At 36.2% G+C, this 21,660-nt stretch overlaps 2 protein-coding genes and 1 long non-coding RNA gene across 4 annotated transcripts in view; 1 reads left to right on the plus strand and 2 right to left on the minus strand.

Annotated features, from left to right (window-relative positions):
• LOC126075188 (NKG2-A/NKG2-B type II integral membrane protein-like) overlaps nt 1-21,660 on the minus strand; it is a 245,080-nt gene that overhangs the window by 167,463 nt on the left and 55,957 nt on the right. The window lies entirely within an intron of this gene.
• Nucleotides 1-21,660, minus strand: part of LOC126075183 (NKG2-F type II integral membrane protein-like) — a 237,776-nt gene that overhangs the window by 186 nt on the left and 215,930 nt on the right. The window contains exons 1-6 of one of the 2 annotated variants that reach the window (XM_049882473.1): nt 11,108-11,292; nt 9,115-9,407; nt 8,592-8,696; nt 8,003-8,056; nt 7,365-7,513; nt 258-328 (exon numbers count right to left, since the gene is read on the minus strand). In XM_049882473.1, the coding sequence (XP_049738430.1) occupies nt 258-328; nt 7,365-7,513; nt 8,003-8,056; nt 8,592-8,696; nt 9,115-9,301 (566 nt within the window). In that variant the 5' untranslated portion in view covers nt 9,302-9,407; nt 11,108-11,292. Of the gene's footprint in view, nt 1-257; nt 329-7,364; nt 7,514-8,002; nt 8,057-8,591; nt 8,697-9,114; nt 9,408-11,107; nt 11,293-21,660 lie in introns of those variants that run through there. The other variant, XM_049882474.1, reaches the window with a different exon arrangement.
• LOC126075196 (uncharacterized) lies at nt 9,282-18,664 on the plus strand. The gene is made up of 4 exons (XR_007517130.1): nt 9,282-9,338; nt 17,632-17,726; nt 17,806-17,845; nt 18,513-18,664. It is a non-coding gene; the product is annotated as an uncharacterized LOC126075196 (long non-coding RNA).

A 21,660-nucleotide genomic window follows, 5' to 3' on the forward strand; every position in this document is an offset into this window, starting at 1 on the left:
CAGATATATGCATATTTAAATATATACGAAAATAATATTCATGGAGTTATCCTTTAATAATGTATTAGTATTGATAATATATAACTTAATAATACAATAAATATTTCAATCTTAATTTATGTAGACCTACAGTTATATATGTGAGCCTGAGTATTTCCTCTACTATTTGTCAACGAAGACTTAAATAATTATAGTTTTATAATTGTTCATATATTGCTTTTTCTCAAGTTCTAAAATAGAGGAATTTCAAAACTCACACTTTGGAGGAGAAAGTTGAATTGCCACTAAAGTCAATCCATGTTAAGACACCGAAACACCTCAGGAAATTCTAGAAGAAAACAATTTTAAGAGAAATCAAATATAAATTATAATATTAAATTTTTTGTTGTATCAAATAAAGTGAATCCTTTCTTACTGTACAGAGCCCCTCAATTTGCTCACATAGTGAGTGTTTCATACCAGACATGTTACAGACGTTAATTAATGTGACTGAGCAAAGGAATCGATTGCCAGAAGAGTACTTTCAGGGCTCTAGAAATTGATCAAAGTCCAATAATAATTTGAAAAAGATTTATTCCTCGAAAGCTGGTAGATATTGAGGTAAGAATTGCACACATCTGCACTCTTCCTGCTCAGGCTGCTCCCAATCCCTTCCCCTCCCCAGCTCAGTGAGAACAACTACAGATTTTACAGCATGGGGCAGGCTGCAAAAGTCAGCAATGTTACTGCCAGAAGGGGCAGATTTGACTGCAGGTGAGAGGCGGGGATAAAAAACCACAGGATTTCCATCTCAAAGTACTGAAATCTATGGCAAATGAATGAGTAAAATCCACAAATTCTCTAGCCTGAATTTGTGGTCTCCCTGGGAGTGAGGAGAGTACCAGCCATAATTATTATTTTCCCAACCATAAATTTAACACAAAGATCCTAAAAATGAGAGTCCAATAAAAGGGATGACATTAGCTCTGCACATATTCTTGGCTAACTGAATAAATATTACATTTTCAAGGGACACCTAGAAGTTCCCATTAAAAAGTAAAAGCCAGTGGAGTCCTGAGAACTTGCTACAAACTTACGAGCTCTTCCCAATACACACACACACACACACACACACCACATCAAATGACAAGGGGAGGAAGTCCCGTAGAGCTGAAGTCTTTGAATATGACCTCTACTTAAATCACTGGCTAACAACAAAGCTATGCAGTCACAAGGAAAACTGCTAGGAAGGCAGGCAAAAAAATAAAAATTAAACGTAACAGAAAATCAGCAAAGGATTTGAATAGATATTTCATAAAAAAAAAAAATACAAATGGCCAACAAGTACATGAAAAGATATTCAAAGTCATTAGTCATTACAGAATGCAAATGAAAATTGCAATGTGCTATCACTTTACAACCCTAAGATGGCGCTGATTTAAACAACAATAACAACAGGTGTAGTTGAGAAGGTAGAAATATCTGAAATGTCATCCATTGCAGGTGGGATTATAAAAAGGTGTGACCAAGGTAGAAAACAGTTTCATTGCTTACTCAATAATTTAAACATAGAATCACCATCCGATCCAGCAATTCAACACACCCAAAAAATTGATAGCGGGAACACAAACAGGTACTTGCACACCAATGTTCACTGCAGCACTATTCACAGTGTAGCCAAAAAACTGGGAACAAACTGAATGTCTATCAACAGATGAATGAATAAATAAAATAAGGTACATACATAAAATACAACGGAATATTACTCAGCCATAAAGAGAAATGAAGTCCTGTAACATGCTACAGCATGGATGAACTTTGAAAACATAATGCTGAATGAAATCGGAAAAGGAAAATATTGTATGATTACATTGATGTGAAATTTCTGGCATAGGCAAGTGTATAGAGACCAAAGCATATTGTAGTTTATACATGTAGAGGCAGGAGGAAGATAATGGAACAGGGGAACGCAATGCTCGGGGGACACTAAATTTCTGCTTAGGGTGACGAGGATATTTGAGAATGGATAATGGTGATGGTTAAACAACACAATAAACATAATTAACGTCACCGAGTTATACACGTGAAGAATGTTGAATTGGCAAATATTTTGTTACAAATCTATTCACACAAAAAAATATATTGAAAGGAACTAGGGAGAAATCATGCATTATTACCGCTTCTCTTTCTCTGGTGGAACCCTGACTAAAATAATGAATTAAGCAAGATTGCGGAAAATAAGGTCAATAGACAAATATACATAAATTTATTGTGCTATATTAGTGACACCAGAAAAAGAAAGATAAAAGATAAGCAGAGTTAAACTAAATAAAATTGCCCAAGACTTTAACCAAAAAATATAAAACTGTTTTGAGGACATAAACAGAGGATTAAGGCATGCTAAGGATCCCTGGTGATGCAAGGGTTAAGTGCTCCCCTACTAACTGAAAGGTCAGAAGTTCAGATTCACCAACAGCTCCACAAAAGACCTGGCAGTATACTCCTATAAAGATTACAGCCAAGGAAACCCTATGGGGCAGTTCTACTCTGCCCTGTGGGATAGCTATGAGTCGAATGGATTTGATGGCACACAAAAACAACACAGGCACGTTTAAGCATAATATTATATAGATATCAATTTTGAACAATTAATCTATTGATTAAATATAATTTCAATAAAGCCACCTCCTGATTTTGTGAAAATATTTATAGAAGGACTAAAAGGGCCAGTGTAACAGGATACTCCTGAAGAAGACTGAGATGAAGTTACTTGTTGTACTGAATATCAAAGCTTAACATAAAGCTTTAGTACTATTTACCATGTGGTACTGGTGCAAGAAAAAAACAGAAAAATGGAACATGGCAGTCTTCCTAAATACATCAAATGTAGACACACCCATGAAATTGGTTTATGACAAAGGTGGCAGAGTGAAGAATGGAGAAACGGTCACCTTTGGTATAAGTTACACTTCATCAATTAAATAATGACGTAGAAAAGTATAAACTTCACTTTTACCTCACTTCATCCAAAACCCAGCATCACAAAAAATAAATTCCTAATAAATTGGTGATCAAAAAAAAAGAAATAATTCCTATCAATAAATACAAGGGAATACCTTTATAGGCTTTTAGTTATTTCTGAAATAGATCCAAAACGAGCACTTACACCCACAAAAATTCTGAATTGGACTATCAAAACATTAATAGGTTTTCACTTGCTTTGACTGTGTGAATCATATCAAACTACGGATAACACTGCGAAGAATGGGAATTCCAGAACACTTAGTTGTGCTCATGAGGAAGCTTTACACAGATTAAGAGGCAGTTGTTCAGACAGAACAAGGGAATGCTGATTGGCTTAAAGTCAGGAAAGGTGTGCGTCCCGGTAGTATTCTTTCACCATACCTATTTAATCTGTATGCTGAACAAATAATCCGAGAAGCTGGACTATATGAAGAAGAACGGGGCATCAGGATTGGAGGAAGACTCATTAACAACCTGCGTTATGCAGATGACATAACCTTGTTTCCTAAAAGTGAAGAGGACTTGAAGCACTTACTAATGAAGATCAAAGACCACAGCCTTCAGTATGGATTACACCTCAACATAAAGAAAACAAAAATCCTCACAACTGACCCAATGAGCAACATCACGATAAACGGAGAAAAGATTGAAGTTGTCAAGGATTTCATTTTCCTTGGATCCACAATCAACAGCCATGGAAGCAGCAGTCAAGAAATCAAAAGATGCATTGCATTCAGTCAGTCTGCTGCAAAGGACCTCTTCAAAGTGTTGAAGAGCAAAGATGTCACCTTGAAGACTAAGGTGAACCTGACCCAAGCCATAGTATTTTCAATCACATCATATGTATGTGAAAGCTGGACAATGAATAAGGAAGACTGAAGAAGAGTTGACGCCTTTGAATTGTGGTGTTGGCGAAGAATATTGAATATCCCATGAACTGCCAAAAGAACGAACAGATCTGTCTTAGAAGAAGTACAACCAGAATGCTCCTTAGAAGCAAGGATGGGAAGACTGCATCTTAAATACTTTGGATATGTTGTCAGGAGGGATCAGTCCCTGGAGAAGGACATCATGCTTGGCAGAGTACAGAGTCAGCAGAAAAGAAGAAGACCCTCAACGAGGGTGGATTGACAGAGTGGCTGCAACAATGAGCTCAAGCATAACAATGATTGTAAGGATGGCACAGGACTGGGCAGTGTTTCGTTCTGTTGTGCATAGGGTCGCTATGAGTCGGAACTGACTCCATGGCACCTAACAACAACAACAACAACATTAATAGATGTTGTTCATTAAAAGACTCAAAATATTAAAGTAAAAATGTAAGTTACTGAGAAAAAAGAAGCTATTAAAATCACATAAAATCAAGAAAGAGCTCATATTCAAAACATGTCAACAACTTATTGGAAGGAAAGAGAAACCACGTAGGAAAAATGGACAAGCAACGTGAACAGGCACTTCACAAAGAGGTATCCTAATACTAAGAGTACATAGCAATGTGTTCAATCTAACAGAAATCAGGTAAATGCATTGCTGATATCATGATACTGCTGTATAACTGTAAAAATGTCCAGTAAAAAATTCCTCATACTACTAAATGTTGATGCTTACAAGGATCAAGGAACATGTTCATATCGTATTGAATAAAATGGGTATGTGTACAAAAAACCTAGGAAACTATGGAATAATTTTACAAATTTTGACATGCATGAATAGCTAAGAACCTGAAATTGAATTCCTACACATACAGGTAATATGTGGACAGAAAACATGCACAAAGATGTACAGGGAATAATTAACTATTCATAACAGGAAAGTTTTAGAAATAATCCAAATGTTCATGTGCAGTAAACTGGATCACAAAATATGATATTCACATACTATAGCAGTGAAAAGTAGCAAACTACTGTTAACTGCAACAATGCAGATGAATTAAATGAATGTCTTATATGAGTGAAATGAAACAGACGAAAAAGAAAATGCATACTGTATGATTTCATTTATAGAAAATTCAAAAACAAGCAAAGCCAATCTATAATATTAAATGTCATAATAGTGCTTTAGGGAGGAGAGAGAAGTATTGAGAGCAGACACAGGGGCTAGAAATGTCTGTTTCTTAAAGTTATTTGTAAATAAACAAACAAACAAAAAAACACCAAACTTGTCGCCATAGAATAGATTCTGACTCACGGCAACCTCACGTTTTACAGACTAGAACTGAGCTCCACAGGTCTTCTTGGCTGTCCGTAATCTTTTTTTTTATTATTATTTTTAATTTCATGGTGTTTCATTGTCGTTAGGTGCCATTGAGTCAGTTCCGACTCATAGCGACCCTATGCACAACAGAACGAAACATTGCCCAGTCCTGTACCATCCTTACAGTCGTTGTTATGATTGAGCTCATTGTTGCAGCCATTGTGTCAATCCACCTCGTTGAGGGTCTTCCTCTTTTCCTCTGACCCTGTAATCTGCCATGCGTGATATCCTTCTCCAGGGACTGATCCCTCCTGACAACATATCCAAAGTACGTAAGACGCACCCTTGCCATCCTTGCCTCTAAGGAGTGTTCTGGCTGTGCTTCTTCTAAGACAGATTTGTTCGTTCTTTTGGCAGTCCATGGTATATTCAATATTATCCGCCAACACCACAACTCAAAGGCGTCAACTCTTCTTCGGTCTTCCTTATTCAATATCCAGCTTTCACATGCATATGATGCGATTGAAAATACCATGGCTTGGGTCAGTCACACCTTAGTCTTCAAGGTGACATCTTTGCTCTTCAACACTTTAAAGAGGGCCTTTGCAGCAGATTGGCCCAATTCAATGTGTTTTTTGATTTCTTGACTGCTGCTTCCATGGCTGTTGATTGTGGATCCAAGGAAAATGAAATCCTTGACAACTTCAATCTTTTCTCCGTTTATCATGATGTTGCTCATTGGTCCAGTTGTGAGGATTTTTGTTCTCTTTATGTTGAGGTGTAGTCCATATTGTAGGCTGTGGTCTTTGATCTTCATTAGTAAGTGCTTTAAGTCTTCTTCACTTTCAGCAAGCAAGGCTGTGTTATCTGCATAACACAGGTTGTTAATGAGCCTTCCTCCAATCCTGATGCCCCGTTCTTCCTCATATAGTCCAGCTTCTCGTATTATTTGCTTAGCTTACAGATTGAGTAGGTATGGTGTTTTAAAAGAACGTTTAAAGCAGAAATTAGTTTTTCATTCAAAAATTTATACACTAATTGTTTTCTGACATTGGTTGCAATCCTTGCAATGTGTCAGCACTCTCCCCCTTTCCCTTGACACCCTGGGTACCCTATGTTCATTTGTCCAGGTTTCCTGTCCCTCCTTGCCTTCTAGTCTTTGCTTTTGGGTGAGTGTTGTCCATTTGGTCTCATATACTTGACTGAACTAAGAAGCACATTCCTTACATGGGTAATTGTTTCTTTTATAGGGTTGCTATGAGTTACAATCAACTCAGTGGTAATGGGTTAATCTTTGGCTGAAAGGTGGACTTCGGGAGTGGCTTCAGTTCTGAGTTAGCAGGGTGTTCTCAGGCCACAGTCTCAGGGGTTCCTCCAGTCTCTGTCAGACCAGTAAGTCTGGTCTTTTTCTGTGAATTTGAATTTTGTGATCCCTTTCAGAGCAGTTGGTGGTGGTGGCCAGGCACCATTTACTCTTCTGGGCTCAGGTTGGTGGAGACTGTGGTTCACATACAGGCAGACTGCTAGGCCTTTCTTTCATGGTAAGGTTGAATTATTGATTATTTGGATAGTGGGTTTTTTTTTTTTTTTAGGGTGCTTAAACACTGCACCTCCAGGGCTCTTTACTAAGATACCAGGCATTTTTTAAATACTTGGGTAATTTACTCTCTAGGAGCCGTGGTGGCACAGTAGTTAAGCTCTAGGCTTATAATCGAAATGTCGGCAGGTAGAACTCACCATCCCGCTCTGTGGGAGAAATGATGTGGCAATCAGCTTCCGTAAAGATTTACAGCCTTGGAAACCATAGAGGTAGGTTCTAGGGTAACTATGAATCGGAATCAACTTGATGGCAAAAGGCTATAATCACTTTCTGATCAATATGCACAATTATACATTTATTTAATTAATTAATTTTTTAAAATATGATAATATAAAAATAACAAAGTTTATTTTAGAAGAAAAGCATTTACAGAAGTGTTGTTTTTCATAAGAAACAAGACTAAATAAGCAATAAATAAAATATTGTAAAGGCAATATTAAGGGAATATTAAACAGCCTTGAAAATAAACAAACTACAACTTTATACTAAAATATGCATGAATACTATAAACATAATATTGTCTGAAATAAGCTCCCAATAAAATATTTGAATAACTTAAAAATCTTACCATGTCTCCTTCATTATCTCTGTGAAGCAGATTAGATGCATTAGAAGCACAGGCCATTCGACTCTCACTCCATGATTTTCTTTCATTACTAATGTAATAACAACGGTTGGAATACATAAACCAGGCCTTTGGACAATGATGACAATGTCCTAAGAAAGATTTGAATTACCACCAAAATGATTTGAATTGACAAATAAATATTAATTGACACATTTGCAGAGGTACAAATATGTACATAACCAAGATTTGTACCTTCACAAACTGGCACATGTAAAACAAAACACACAATGCCATATATATATATATGTATATACACACACAGAAAGTTAGCATCTCAACCCCTAATTTAGGTACCCATGAGGCAAGCAAAGACTACATCCTATATATGTCCTGAAAATGTACGTGTACTGCCTTTATTTTATTTTGGTGGATAGATTTATAATGGTCTATTGATTTTTAAACAATCTTTCATCTTATTAACCAAGAAGGAATGCCCTCCTAAAATCCTTATTTATGAAAATATATTGCTCAATTTTAGTTTTTAAAATTTCTTATCATTTTTTTAAGCCCAAATACAGAGAGAAAACATATTCCCTATAGTCTGCACTACTGTCAGAACTTTATAAATGGTTACATACCTTTCTGGGTTCTTGTTATCAGGGAAGAATTGTTCTGTCCTGGTTTTACAGTATCTAAAAAATTTACAGTAATTCTTAATAAGATTAATATGCTACAAATAAAGCATATTAGTTCATTTTCTTATTTGCAATATGGTGTGTTTAGAGTTAGAAGAGTGGAATAAAACTAACAAAAAAAATAGCTACTAAAGTCACGAAGTTCTTTGGGGAAAACTTTAATTACTGAAATTTAATTCCTACACATGCAGGTAACAAGTGGTCTTTGGGGAAAAACAGCCTAATGAACCAACTTTACCATCCCTTATTTGATACAATCACCTTGAAAAATTAACCTCTATTGTTCAATAATTTTTTTAGACTCCTAAAGAAATTCTGCATTATATATATATATATGTATTCTCCACCTCATTCTCTTATTTATATTTTTTACAAATTCACAATAACCTTTCCACATTTAGTCCAAATATAAACATTGAGTCCAAATACATACATTGAAATGAAAGTTTTCTTCCTTAATATTATTACATAATTAGAAGCACTTACAAATTCTTAAAATGAAAAGCTTCCTTGTTACCTTTCAAAAACTTACCAGCAGTAATAACTACGACTGTCGTGATTAGTACACTGGCCATCAGGACAAGGCAGATGATTCCCAGGGTCATAGCAGTGAGCCTCCCTGGAGGTGATGGGAAAACTGCAGGGAGAAACGGAAATACTGAGAAAGGAAAGATGGAGAGAATTGTCTGGAAGATGTACATACAAGAGGGACCCTAGGCACAGAAAATTATATGCGTAAATGCTGGAACTGAACCCACGTCCACCTTGTAATCTTTCTCTATACCACTGCATTGTCAGTAAACATAATGCTCCATGAATTGTTGGTCCAAAACTACAGATTTCATCAATGCCTGAGTAAAACTAGTTTTCAGATTCCATATTAGAATACCATACCCCCAATTTGACCTCTGATTCTCAAAAACGAAACTATGTGAGCCTATTCCCTAAATCTGACCATCCTCCTTTCATGCCTCAATTTTTCCCGTTTCCCCCCATCTCTGCTCTCCGCTGCACATCCCAGAGCACTTGTGCTGAAGGCCCAGTAAATGCTTTACCTTTGCGATGGGGCTTCTTGTCGTTTCCTTGAAGATCCTGAGAAGCATTATGAAGGTTTAATTCCACGTAGGTTATGTCCTGCTCAGTGTCTGAAATGGAGCTATTTTTGCTCTCAGGTTTGATTTGCTGCCTCTTTGGGTATTTGGCCAGGTTGATGTCTGAGTAGATTACTGTTTGATTACTCATCTCTTCAGCTGAGTGATGCCACTGACTGTGCTTTAAGGTAAGTGTGCTTTAAGAAGTCAATATAAGGTGCAAATAATGACAAGATGGCTCCTGCACACAAACTGGGCTGTGGGGGGTGGGAGTAAGGTGTGGATTAGTGGTCATTTCCAGTTGAAGAATCCAGTTCTGATCTAGATTTAGTTTAGGCTTTATGCAAGGGTCCAGAGTAGAGTAAGAACTTTTTCTTTTTATATATCCTGCATTTGACCAAATATTATTTGTTGGAGTAACAAAAAGCAATAAATTATTGAGGATAAAGAAGTTCATAAATTAAAATATCATTATTTTTTAAAGTCAGATTCCATCAAAATATCATAAAACCATTATATCACCTGTGTGAAAAATTAGAAATTCATATTTAAAAAAAAAATGCATCAATTTTTATGAAAATTTAAAAAGTAATACTGGTTAAAGGCTAAGTAATTCAAAGATGAGGGGATTGAAAAGTTAGCATATATATTAATTTATTGCTCTAAATTATTTTGATTTAGTGATACATACGTATTTACTTAAAGGAGGTGAAGTGTTACCGTATGGTCTTTTTCTTATTCGTGGATGGGTGGAGAGTCCTGAGAAATCACTAAGAATTTAAAGAAAATTTTCCCATGTTCAAATGTGTTACCTAATACACTAAACTTATGCACAGAGTAAAACTACTTGAAGCACCACAAAGAAAAAACAAAACAATTTTTTTTTAAAAAAAAACACTTCTTTTAAGAAGTAATTGTCAATTATTTAATGGCTAGAATACGAGACTGTAAGTTGATAATTGAAAAATTTAGATCATTTATGTGAGAACACTCTTGATTCAAATTTCCAGAAAGATCCTATGTCTGTCAGGGTCAATGAAGGTTGCTTTAGTTGGGTAATTATTTATACTAATTCAGTTCATGTAATTTCAATTCAGCCAATGGACTCCAGAGTAAGTAAAATTTAGAATTAAACTTCAGCTTTTAAACCTACAATGTTTGACCTTTAGAAATTTGCTCAGTTTTCTAAACAAAATAGAAATCATACTATACAAAAGTAACGCATGTAATACACTTACCACACAACCTGGCACTTAAAAGTGCTCAGTAGATGTTTCCCTTTTTAATTATGATTTTACTCACAAAGGTCATGTAACTGTTTCTGATCCGTTTCAGGTAGAAATTGTAAAATATCTCATTAGACAGGATTTTCTTATGTCAATGCGGTTCATTTTTAAAAATGTTTTTTTGAATTTTTAAAAACCTTTGATCATCAATTATTATGTTCAGATTATTATTTTATGAAAGCTAGCTCATCCTGCTTTTTCTTCAAAATAAAACTGAATGCATTTAATCTGACTAAGTGGATAAGGAATTATGTCTGACCTTGTATCATTCAATTAGTTTCTTTTAAAAAATACAGTTCTAAAGACTGGGCTCAATATAAAATAATATACTTTTCTTCAAGGACAAAAATTGGACCAATTAAAAAATCTACATTAATTGTTCATTGTCATGATGCTTGTGGAATTTCACTTTAAATGATATTGATTACCAAACTCAAATATGTGTATTTGAGTGTGTGTGTACGATAGTAATTTGAATAACTTAAGAAATCTTCAGACATATTTGATGTTTGCTGTTTACCCAGAGAACTCATTCCAATAAGGACTCCATTGCTCGTCTTTGAATCTATTGTGTATTAATAGCCCCTCATTGCATCCTGCACAGCATGGATAACCTCCCACTGAATGAGCTGGGCTAGAAGACAGAGAGGAGAGCAGTGAGTGGTACATACCTTCTGTCGGTCAGAAAGCCATGCAGCCTTTAGTGAGGAGGCCTGGTCAGTGTCCCGGCGGCCTGCTATAGCTGGATTAAAAATAATGATGATAATAAAACATTGCCATCGAGTCAATCCAGGAGAAATCTAAAGACATTAATCCACACAAGAACAAGCAATATCTGTGCTCTCACAGACTGTCCTGTGAGGGCTCAGAATGAGGCAGAGTGGAAAAAGTAGATGGCTCATCAATGTGTTATTTAATGTTTGAACAGGAAATCCTCACAGTTGGGCTATTTTGAAGTCAGTTTATCTCATCACCTATCTCCAGAACATAGGAGATGTTGAGCTCCTGTTGAAAGGACACTGTAGATCTTTAAATACGCCATACAGATTGTCCCTTTTAAAGTGCTTTTGAGAAATTGTTCTCATATTCTATAAGATTAGGGGGATAAAGCGCTTGCCCAGCCATACAGTTAAATGTTCTCATCTCATCGTAAACTATTAAATCTTAGGCCATGTTAATGCTATTAAATCTCAAAGTCCTATTTTTAGACTAGCTTCCAAAAGCTTGGCATTACATACCTCCTTATACATTTCCTTGTTATACCATTTCCATTATGATGAACAAATGCTAAAATCATAGCACCATTATCAGCAGGTATTTAATCATATTTGTTGAATACTATTCTGAGAGATTATTACATTTTCAACCTTAATGTAGCTGGCACAAAGTCCACTATTTCCAAACTTATCTAGTCAAGTTTTTGAAATGTTTGCACTCAATCTGATTTTTTAATACATTATAGAATCATCAGTTGTCCCCTGATAAAAAATATCTCTTGGAAAGGTAAAATATTAAACATTTTTGAATTATGTATCATGCCAGAGATTAAAATACTAAAAAACTACTCATTGCAATATAATATATACCGTCCTATACATTGGAAACCCTGAGCGAGTAGTGGTTAACTGCTACAGCTGCTAATCAAGAGGTTGGCAGTTTGAATCCACCAGGCATTCCTTGGAAACTCTATGGGGCAGTTCTGCTCTGTCCCATTGGTTCGCTATGAGTCAGAATTGACTTGACAGCAATGGGTGTTTTGGGTACTATTCCCCCCAAAAATACTTTGTATTATTTCTTCTCTAATAAAGACTAGGAAACCCTGGTGGCATAGTGGTTAAGTGCTACAGCTGCTAACCAAAGGGTGGGCAGTTCAAATCCACCAGGCACTCCTTTGGAAACTCTGTGGGGCAGTTCTACTCTGTCCTATAGGGTCGCTGTGAGTTGGAATCGACTTGACAGCACTGGTTTTTTTTTTTTTTTTTTTTTTCAGTAATGACAGTTTTCTATATTTTTATAGAAATATTTGTTTGAAAGTGACAAAAACTGAAGTCAAATTACATAGGGTGAGAAAAAGTAATTTTCAAAAATCTCATCTAAACAAAAAATGGAGAGTGCAAGAAAAGAAGACTTTTAAACCACAAGGTGAAATGACACTTTAGCATCAGAAAAAAATAAGATTTAAAATTAAAATGATTAAAAAAATTAGTTGGTATCAAATGGAATTCTGTCAATCATTCTTCATCTTGCATTAAGAAAAGTGTAAATTTTTTAGCCAGCAACCCTAAGGAAATATACTTCCATGTTGCCTGTAGGGGATTTCAGTTAAAATTCAAACTCAAAACATAATTGTTAAATCCAGTAACATGGCAAGTAAATCCACATTTATGTCCCTGGAATCTGGACTAATATTTGATCCTTCAGTATGGATTGCTATTCTTGCCAGCTATGTGTATTTCTATTAATTATATTTTATTATTTTTTAAAACTAAATAATCAGGTATGCATCAGTGTGAATTTCTGCTTATTAGAAATAAATTAGTTTCCATTGTAAAGGTTTATTTTATTTCCATACAGTAATAATAATTCCCTCTCTTTTCAATGCTTATATAATTAAAATACTGATATTATTCTCCAACATTATTCGCAAATGTTCTTTTTTTAATTTGAAGACCTACATGTCTACTATTCTTACATTCACTTTTTTCTTTTAATAATTTTTATTGTGCTTTAAGTGAAAGTTTACAAATCAAGTCACTCTCTCACATATCAACTTATGTACACCTTACTACATACTCCCATTTACTCTCCCCCAAATGAGTCAGCCCGCTTCCTCCTTCCAGTCTCTCCTTTCATGATCAATTTTGTCAGTTTCTAACCCCCTCTACCCTCCCACCTCCCCTCCAGACAGGAGATGCCAACATAGTCTCAAGTGTTCACCTGATGCAAGTAGCTCACTCTTCATCAGCATCTCACTCTTACCCATTGTCCAGTCCAATCCATGCCTGACGAGTTGGCTTCAGGAATGATTCCTGTCCTGGGCCAACAGAAGGTTTGGGGACCATGACCACCAGGGTCATTCTAGTCTCAGTCAGACCATTAAGTCTGGTCTTTTTATGAGAATTTGGGGTCTGCATCCCACTGTTCTCCTGCTCCCTCAGGGGTTCTCTGTTTAGTTCCCCGTCAGGGCAGTCATCGGTTACGGCTGGGCGCCATCTAGTTCTTCTGGTCTAAGGTTGATGTAGCCTCTAGTTCATGTAGCCTTTTCTGTCTCTTGGGCTCATAATTACCTTGTGAGCTTGGTGTTCTTTATTCTCCTTTGATCCAGGTTGGTCAAGACTCATTGATGCATCTTAGGTGGCCCCTTGCCAGCGTTCAAGACCCCAGACTCCACACTTCAAAGTGGGATGCAGAATGTTTTCTTAATAGATTTTATTTTGCCAATTGACTTAGATGTTCCATGAAGCCATAGTCCCCAAACCCCTGCCCCTGCTTTGCTGACCTTCGAAGCACTCAGTTTATTCAGGAAGCTTCTTTGCTTTTGGTTTGGTTCAGTTGTGCTGACCTCCCTCTATTGAGTGCTGTCCTTCCCTTCACCTAAAGTAGTTCGTATCTACAATCTAATCAGTAAATAACCTTCACCCACTCTCCCCCCCTCCTCCCTCTTACAACCACAAAAGAATGTGTTCTCAGTTTAAACTATTTCTCACATCTTATAATAGTGGTCTTATACAATATTTGTCCTTTTGCAACTGACTAATTTCACTCAGCATAATGCCTTCCAGGTTCCTCCACTTTACGAAATGTTTCACAGATTCATCACTGTTCTTTATCGATGACTAATATTCCATTGTGTGAATATATCATAATTTATTTATCCATTCATCCATCAATGGGCACCTTGGTTGCTTCCATCTTTTTGCTGTTTTAAACAACGCTGCAATAAACATGGGTGTGCATATATCCGTTCATGTAAAGGCTCTTATTTCTCTAGGATATATTCCAAGGAGTGGGATTGCTGGGCCATATGGTAGTTCTTTTTCTAGCTTTTTAAGGAAACGCCAAATCGATTTCCAAAGTGGATGTACCATTTTACATTCCCACCAGCAGTGTAGAAGTGTTCCAATTTCTCCACAGCCTCTCCAACATTGATTATTTTCTGTGTTTTGGATTAATGCCAGCCTTGTTGGAGTGAGATGGAATCTAATTGTAGTTTTAATTTACATTTGTCTAGTGGCTAATGATCGAGAGCATTTTCTCATGTATCTGTTAGCCACCTGAATGTCTTCTTTTGTGAAGTGACTGTTCATATCCTTTGCCCAATTTTTAATTGGGTTGCTTGTCTTTTTGTGGTGAAGTTTTAGCAGAATCATGTAGATTTTAGAGATCAGGTGCTGGTTGGAAGATGTCGTAGCTGAAAACTTTTTCCGTTTGTAGGTGGTCTTTTTACTCTTTTGGTGAAGTCTTTAGATGAGTATAGGTGTTTGATTTTTAGGAGCTCCCAGTTATCTGGTTTCTCTTCGTCATTTGTAGTGTTTCGTATTTTGTTTATGCCTTTTTTTTTTTTTTTTTGTATTAGCACTCCTAACATTGTCCCTATTTTTCCTTTCATGATCTTCATCATTTTAGACTTTATGTTTAGGTCTTTGATCCACTTGGAGTTAGTTTTTGTGCATGGTGTGAGCTGTGGGTCCTGTTTCATTTTTTTGCAGATGGATGTCCAGTTATGCCAGCACCATTTCTTAAAAAGACTGTCTTTTCCCCAATTGACTGACACTGGGCCTTTGTCAAATATCAGCTGCTCACATGTGGATGGATTTATATCTGGGTTCTCAATCCTGTTCCATTGGTCTATGTGTCTGTTGTTGTACCAGTACCAGGCTGTTTTGACTACTGTGGCTGTATAATAGGTTCTAAAATCAGGTAGAGCGAGGCCTCCCACTTTGTTCTTCTTTTTCAGTAAAGCTTTACTTATGCGGGGATTCTTTGCCTTCCATATGAAGTTGGTGATTTGTTTCCCCATCACATTAAAAAATGTTGTTGGAGTTTGGATCAGAAATGCATTGTATATATATAGAGAAGGCTTTTGGTAGAAAAGACATTTTTACAATGTTAAGTCTTCCTATCCATGAGCAAGGTATGTTTTTCCACTTCTGTAGGTCCTTTTTAGTTTCTTGCAGTAGTACCCTGTAGTTTTCTTTGTATAGTTCTTTTACATCTTTGATAAGATTTATTCCTAAGTATTTTATCTTCTTGGGGGCTACTGTGAATGGTGTTGATTTGGTGATTTCCTCTTCAATGTTCTTTTTGTTGATGTAGAGGAATCCAAGTGATTTTTGTATGTTTATCTTGTAACCTGAAACTCTGCTGAACTCTTCTATTAGTTTCAGTAGTATTCTTGAGGATTTCTTAGGGTTTTCTGTGTATAAGATCATGTCTTCTGCACATAGAGATAATTTTACTTCTTCCTTGCCAATCTGAATGCCCTTTATTTCCTTGTCTAGTCTTATTGCTCTGGATAGGACCTCCAGCACAGTGTTGAATAAGAGCGATGATAAAGGGCATCCTTGTCTGGTTCCTGTTCTCAAGGGAAATACTTTTTGGCTCCCTCCATTTAGGATGATGTTGGCTGTTGGCTTTCTATAAATGCCCTTTATTATGTTGAGAAATTTTCCTTCTATTCCTATTTTGCTGAGAGGTTTTATCATGAATAGGTATTGGACTTTGCCAAATGCTTTTTCTGCATCAATTGATAAGATCATGTGGTTTTTGTCTTTTGTTTTATTTATATGGTGTTTTACATTAATTGTTTTTCTAATATTGAACCAACCTTGCATAGCTGGTATAAATCCCACTTGGTGATAGTGGATTTTTTTTAATATGTTGTTGAATTCTATTGGGTAGAATTTTGTTGAGGATTTTTGCATCTATGTTCATGAAGGATATAGGTGTGTAATTTTCTTTTTTTGTGGCATCTTTACCTGGTTTTGGTATCAGGGATATGCTGGCTTTGTAGAATGAGTTAGGTAGTATTCTATCCTTTTCTATGCTTCGAAATACCTTTAGTAGTAGTGGTCTTAACTCTTCTCTGAAAGTCTGGTAGAATTCTGCAGTGAAGCCATCCGGGCCAGGGCTTTTATTGGGGGGGGGGGGAATTTTTTGATTACCTTTTCAATCTCTTTTTTTTTGTTATGGGTCTATTAATTGATCTACTTCCGATTGTGTTAGTTTAGGTAGGTAGTGTGTTTCTAGGAATTCAACCATTTCTTTAGGTTTTCCAAATTTGTTAGAGTACAATTTTTCGTAGTAATCTGATGTGATTCATTTAATTTCAGTTGGTTCTGTTGTGATATGGCCCATTTCATTTCTCATCCAGGTTATTTGTTTCCTTTCCTGTATTTCTTTAGTCAGTCTGGCCAATGGTTTATCAATTTTGTTAATTTTTTCAAAGAACCAGCTTTTGGCTTTGTTAATTCTTTCAATTGTTTTTCTGTTTTCTAATTCATTTAATTCTGCTCTAGTTTTTATTTTTTCTGGTGCCTGATGGATTCTTTTGTTTCTTGCTTTCTATTTGTTAAAGTTGTAGGGACATTTCTCTGATTTTGGCTCTTCCTTCTTTATGTATGTGTGCATTTATTGATATAAATTGACCTCTGAGCACTGCTTTCACTGTGTCCCAGAGGCTTTGATAGGAAGTGTTTCAGTCTCGTTGCCTTCTATGAATGTCCTTATTCCCTCCCTAATGTCTTCTATAACCCAGTCTTTTTTGAGCAGGGTATTATTCAGTTTCCAAGTATTTGATTTCTTTTCCCTGATTTCAGACTTTCGCTTTTGATGTCTTCAATTAAATAGTGCTATATGCCATAGGCTTTGTTATATGTTATAATACCGATTGATTTTTGTGGTATTAATACCTGATGAAATCTATGCTTAAACAATAGAAAGGCATAATAAAAATTACTTGAAATGATAGAGTAGTCAAAATTGCTACACTATATATATATAATGGATATGTATATGTATATAAATGTTGACTGTGACCAATTTTAATAATGGCAGAATCCAGTGTCCTATGAAGTGTGAGAAAATTATAAATTAGTACCAGTGAAAAGGTCCTTTTATTATGATGGCAAACTTATGTCATTTTCAAGGAATTGAAAAAAGAAAAGAATTAGTTACCAACTGATTGTCATTACAGGATTTACTAAAATATCTTCTAGCAGAAGAAAAAATTATCCCAGATGAAAGTTTGGATATTCAGAAAGCAAATAAAAGTGAAGGAAAAAAAATTACGTGAGTAAACCTAAATTGATATTGGCTACAGAAAATGTTAATTATAAAGTTTCTAATTTTAAATATCTGTTTGCATTAGGATGCAATGGAGCAAATGTGGCAGGAAGCAGGAAAGAAAGGTAAGGGCAGTAAGGTCTTTTCACTGTCTGAGAAATGGCAAAAGTTATAATTTGTTATTATTGAGTGAATAAAGAATGTATACTGTAAAATGTAGAGCACTACTAAAAGAATAAAGTAAATGGAATAAATAAGCTTTTACAGAGAAAAGTAGAACAATGAAAATATTCCAACAGAATATAAAAAAGTAAATGAAAAGTAACGTATGTTTAGAGTTACAAATGGAAAGTAAATAGTAAATGGTAGAGTTCAATCCAAATTAAATTGTGTTGTTTTTAAGTGTCATTGAGTCAGTTCCAAATGATAGTGACCCTGTATACAACAGAATGAAGCACTGCTGGGTCCTGAACTTTCCTCTTAGTCATTGTTATGCTTGAGCCCATTATTGCAGCCACTGTGTCAATCAACCTTGTTGAAGGTAGTCCTCTTTTCCTTTGACCCTCTCCTTTACCAAGGATGATGCTCTTCTATAGGGACTGATCCCTTCTAATAACATGTTCCAAGTTGTAAGATGAGGTCTCGCCATCCTTGCTCCTAAGGAGCATTCTGGCTGTACTTCTTCCAACACAGGTTTGTTCATTCTTCTGGCACTCCATGGTATATTCAATATACTTCACCAACATCACAATGCAAAAACATTAATTGTTCTTTGGCCTTCCTTATTCACAGGAATTGATGGAATACCAAGTGAGATGTTTCAACAGATGAAGCACTGGAGGTACACACCAGACTATACCCAGAAATTTGGAAGACAGCTACCTGGTCTGCCGACGGGAAGAGATCCATATTTGTACCTATTTCAAAGACAGGTGATCCAACAAAATGTGGAAAACATAGAACAATGATTTTCACGTGCGTATGAGCTGATTGAAAACACCTGGCTTGGGTCAGGTGAACCTTAGTCCTCAAGGTGACATCTTTGCTTTTTAACACTTTGCTTTTTAAAACCTCAGAGACGTCATTTGTTTTCTTGACTGCTACTTACATGGACATTGACTGTAGATTCAAGTAAAATGAAATTTTTGACAGCTTCGACCTTTTCTCCATTTATCATGATGTTGCTTATTAGTCCAGTTCTGAGGATTTTTGTTTGTTTGTTTGTTTCTTTTTTAATATTGAGATGCAATCCACTAAAGGCTGTGGTCTCTGATCTTCATCAGTAAGTCCTTCAAGGACTCTTCACTTTCAGCTTGCAAGGCTGTGTTATCTGCATAACACAGGTTGTTAATGAGTCTTCCTCCACTCCTGATGCCCTGTTCTTCTTCATATAGTCCAGTTTCTCAGATTATTTTCTCAGGGTACAGATTGATTAAGTGTGGTGAAAGGGTAAAACCGTGATACACACCTTTCTTGACTTTTAACCATGAAGTAGTCCCTTGTCCTGTTCAAACAACTACCTCTTGGTCTATGTACAGGTTCCTCTTGAGTACAATTAAGTGTTCGGGAATTCCCATTCTTCAAAACATTATCCATAATTTGTCATGTTCCACACAGTCAAATGCCTTTGCATAGTCAATAAAACACAGGTAAGCATCTTCTTGGTATTCTCTGCTTTCCGCCAGGATCCATCTGACTTCAGCAATGATATCCCTTGTTTCACATACTCTTGTCAATCTGGCTGGAAATTCTGGCAGTTCCCTCTGGATGTACTCTGCAAATGCTTTTGAAAGATCTTCAGCAAAATTTTACTTGCCAAACCAAAAACGAAACCTGTTGCTGTCGAGTCAATTTGGACTCACTAAAGATATTGTTCTATATTTTCTGCATTCTGTTGGATCACCTGTCTTTGGAATGGCTGCAAATATGGATTTCTTCCAGTCAGTAGTCCAGGTAGCTGTCTTCCAAATATCTTGGCAGAGTCTAGTGAGCACTCCCAGAGCTTCATCTGTTTGTTGAAATACCTCACTTGGTATTCCATCAATTCCTGGAGCCTTGTTTTTCGCCAATGTCTTCAGTGCAGCTTGGACCCCTTCCTTCAGTATCATAGGTTCTTGATCATATGCTACCTCCAGATATGGTTGAACATTGACCAGTTCTTTTTGGTACAGTGTCTCTCTGTATTCCATCCAATACCTTTTGATGCTTTTTGCGTCATTTAGTATTTTCTCCATAGAATCCTTCACTATTGCAACTCAAGGCTTGAATTTTGTCTTCAGTTTTTTCAGCTTGAAAAATGGCAAGTGTGTTCTTCCATTTTGGTTTTCTATCTCCAGGTCATTGCACATTTCACTATAATATTTTGTATTCTCATGTCACCCTTTCAAATCTTCTTTTCAGCTCTTTTACTTCATTATTTCTTCCTCTTGCTTTTGCCACTCTCCTCTCAAGAACAACTTTCAGAGAGTCTTCTTTTCTTTCTTTCCTCTTTTCTTAATGACCTCTTACTTTCTTCATGTATGATGTCCTTGATGTCATTCCACAACTCGTCTGGCTTTTGTCATTAGTATGCATTCATCAAATCTTTTCTTGAGATGGTCTCCAAAGTTTAAATCAAGGTTGTACTTTGGCTCTCATGGATTTATTCTAATTTTCTTCAGCTTCAACTTGAACTTGCATATGAGCAATTGATGGTCTGTTCTGCAGTCAGCCCCTGGCCTTGTTCTGACTGATGATATTGAGCTTTTCCATCATCTCATTCCAATCACCAGTAATTACCAATGAGTCTTGATTGCATGTATTATCAATTTCAAACTGCAGAAGTGGCTAAAAATCTTCAGTTTCTTCATCTTTGGCATTAGTGGTTGGAGAGTAAATTAAAATAGTAGTTGTATTAACTGAAGTTCTTTGTATGCACAGGGATATTTTCCTTTCACTGACAGGGTTGTACTTTAAGATGCAACTTGAGATGTTCTTTTGCCAATGAATGCAATGCCATTCCTCTTTAATTTGTCATTCCTGGCATAGTAAGCCGTATGACTTTCTGATTTAAAATGGCCCACACCAGCCCTTTTCAGGTCACTAATGCCTAGGATCTTGATGTTTATGTGTTTCATTTTATTCTGGATGAGGTCCAATTTTCCTAGATTCATACTTTGTACATTCCACATTCTAATTATTAAAGGATGTTTGCACCTGTTTCTTCTCATTTTGAGTTATGCCACACCAGCAAATGAAGTTCCTGAAAGCTTGACTGCATTCACATCGAGATTAACTCTAATTTGAGGAGACAGCTCTTCCTCATTTGTATTTTGAGTTACTTCCAACCTGAGAGGCTCATCTTCCAGCACTATGTAAGACAACGTTCTATTGCTATTCGTAAGGTCCTCACTGGCTAATTTTCTCAGAAGTAGACTGTCAGGTCCTTCTTCCTACTCCCTCTTAGTCTAGAAGCTCTGCTGAAACATGTCCAACAAGGGAGACCCTGCTGGCTCTTGAAATGCCAGTGACAAATCTTCCAGTATCACAGCAACACTTACGCCACCACAGTGCAACAGACAGACACTTTGTGGGTATATAGCTATATCTATATCTATGCATAAACATATGCAAATATATTTATAAGAAGGAAGACATAAAGACGTACTCATAACAATTACATCCTCATTTCTGCAACTTGTCATGTTTTTTTAGCTGGTATTTATAAATACTTTCTTTCACTACCCATTCCATATTCCGTTTACCTTCAGCAAGCACCTTAGCAGGTCATCGTTCTTTGCCTGATGAGGTGACACAAACCTTCATTCCTGAAGAGTCTGAGACATTAGCAGTCCTGCCTGAATTATTTTAATTTTCCTTCGCCCTTAATCAAAGGGCATGGTAGTACTAAGATACGCCTTAAGGTATTGCCTTTTTTTAGACATTATTCTTCTTTACCTTC

This window comes from Elephas maximus, chromosome 4 (assembly GCF_024166365.1).
Source record: "Elephas maximus indicus isolate mEleMax1 chromosome 4, mEleMax1 primary haplotype, whole genome shotgun sequence".
Lineage (NCBI taxonomy): Eukaryota > Metazoa > Chordata > Mammalia > Proboscidea > Elephantidae > Elephas > Elephas maximus.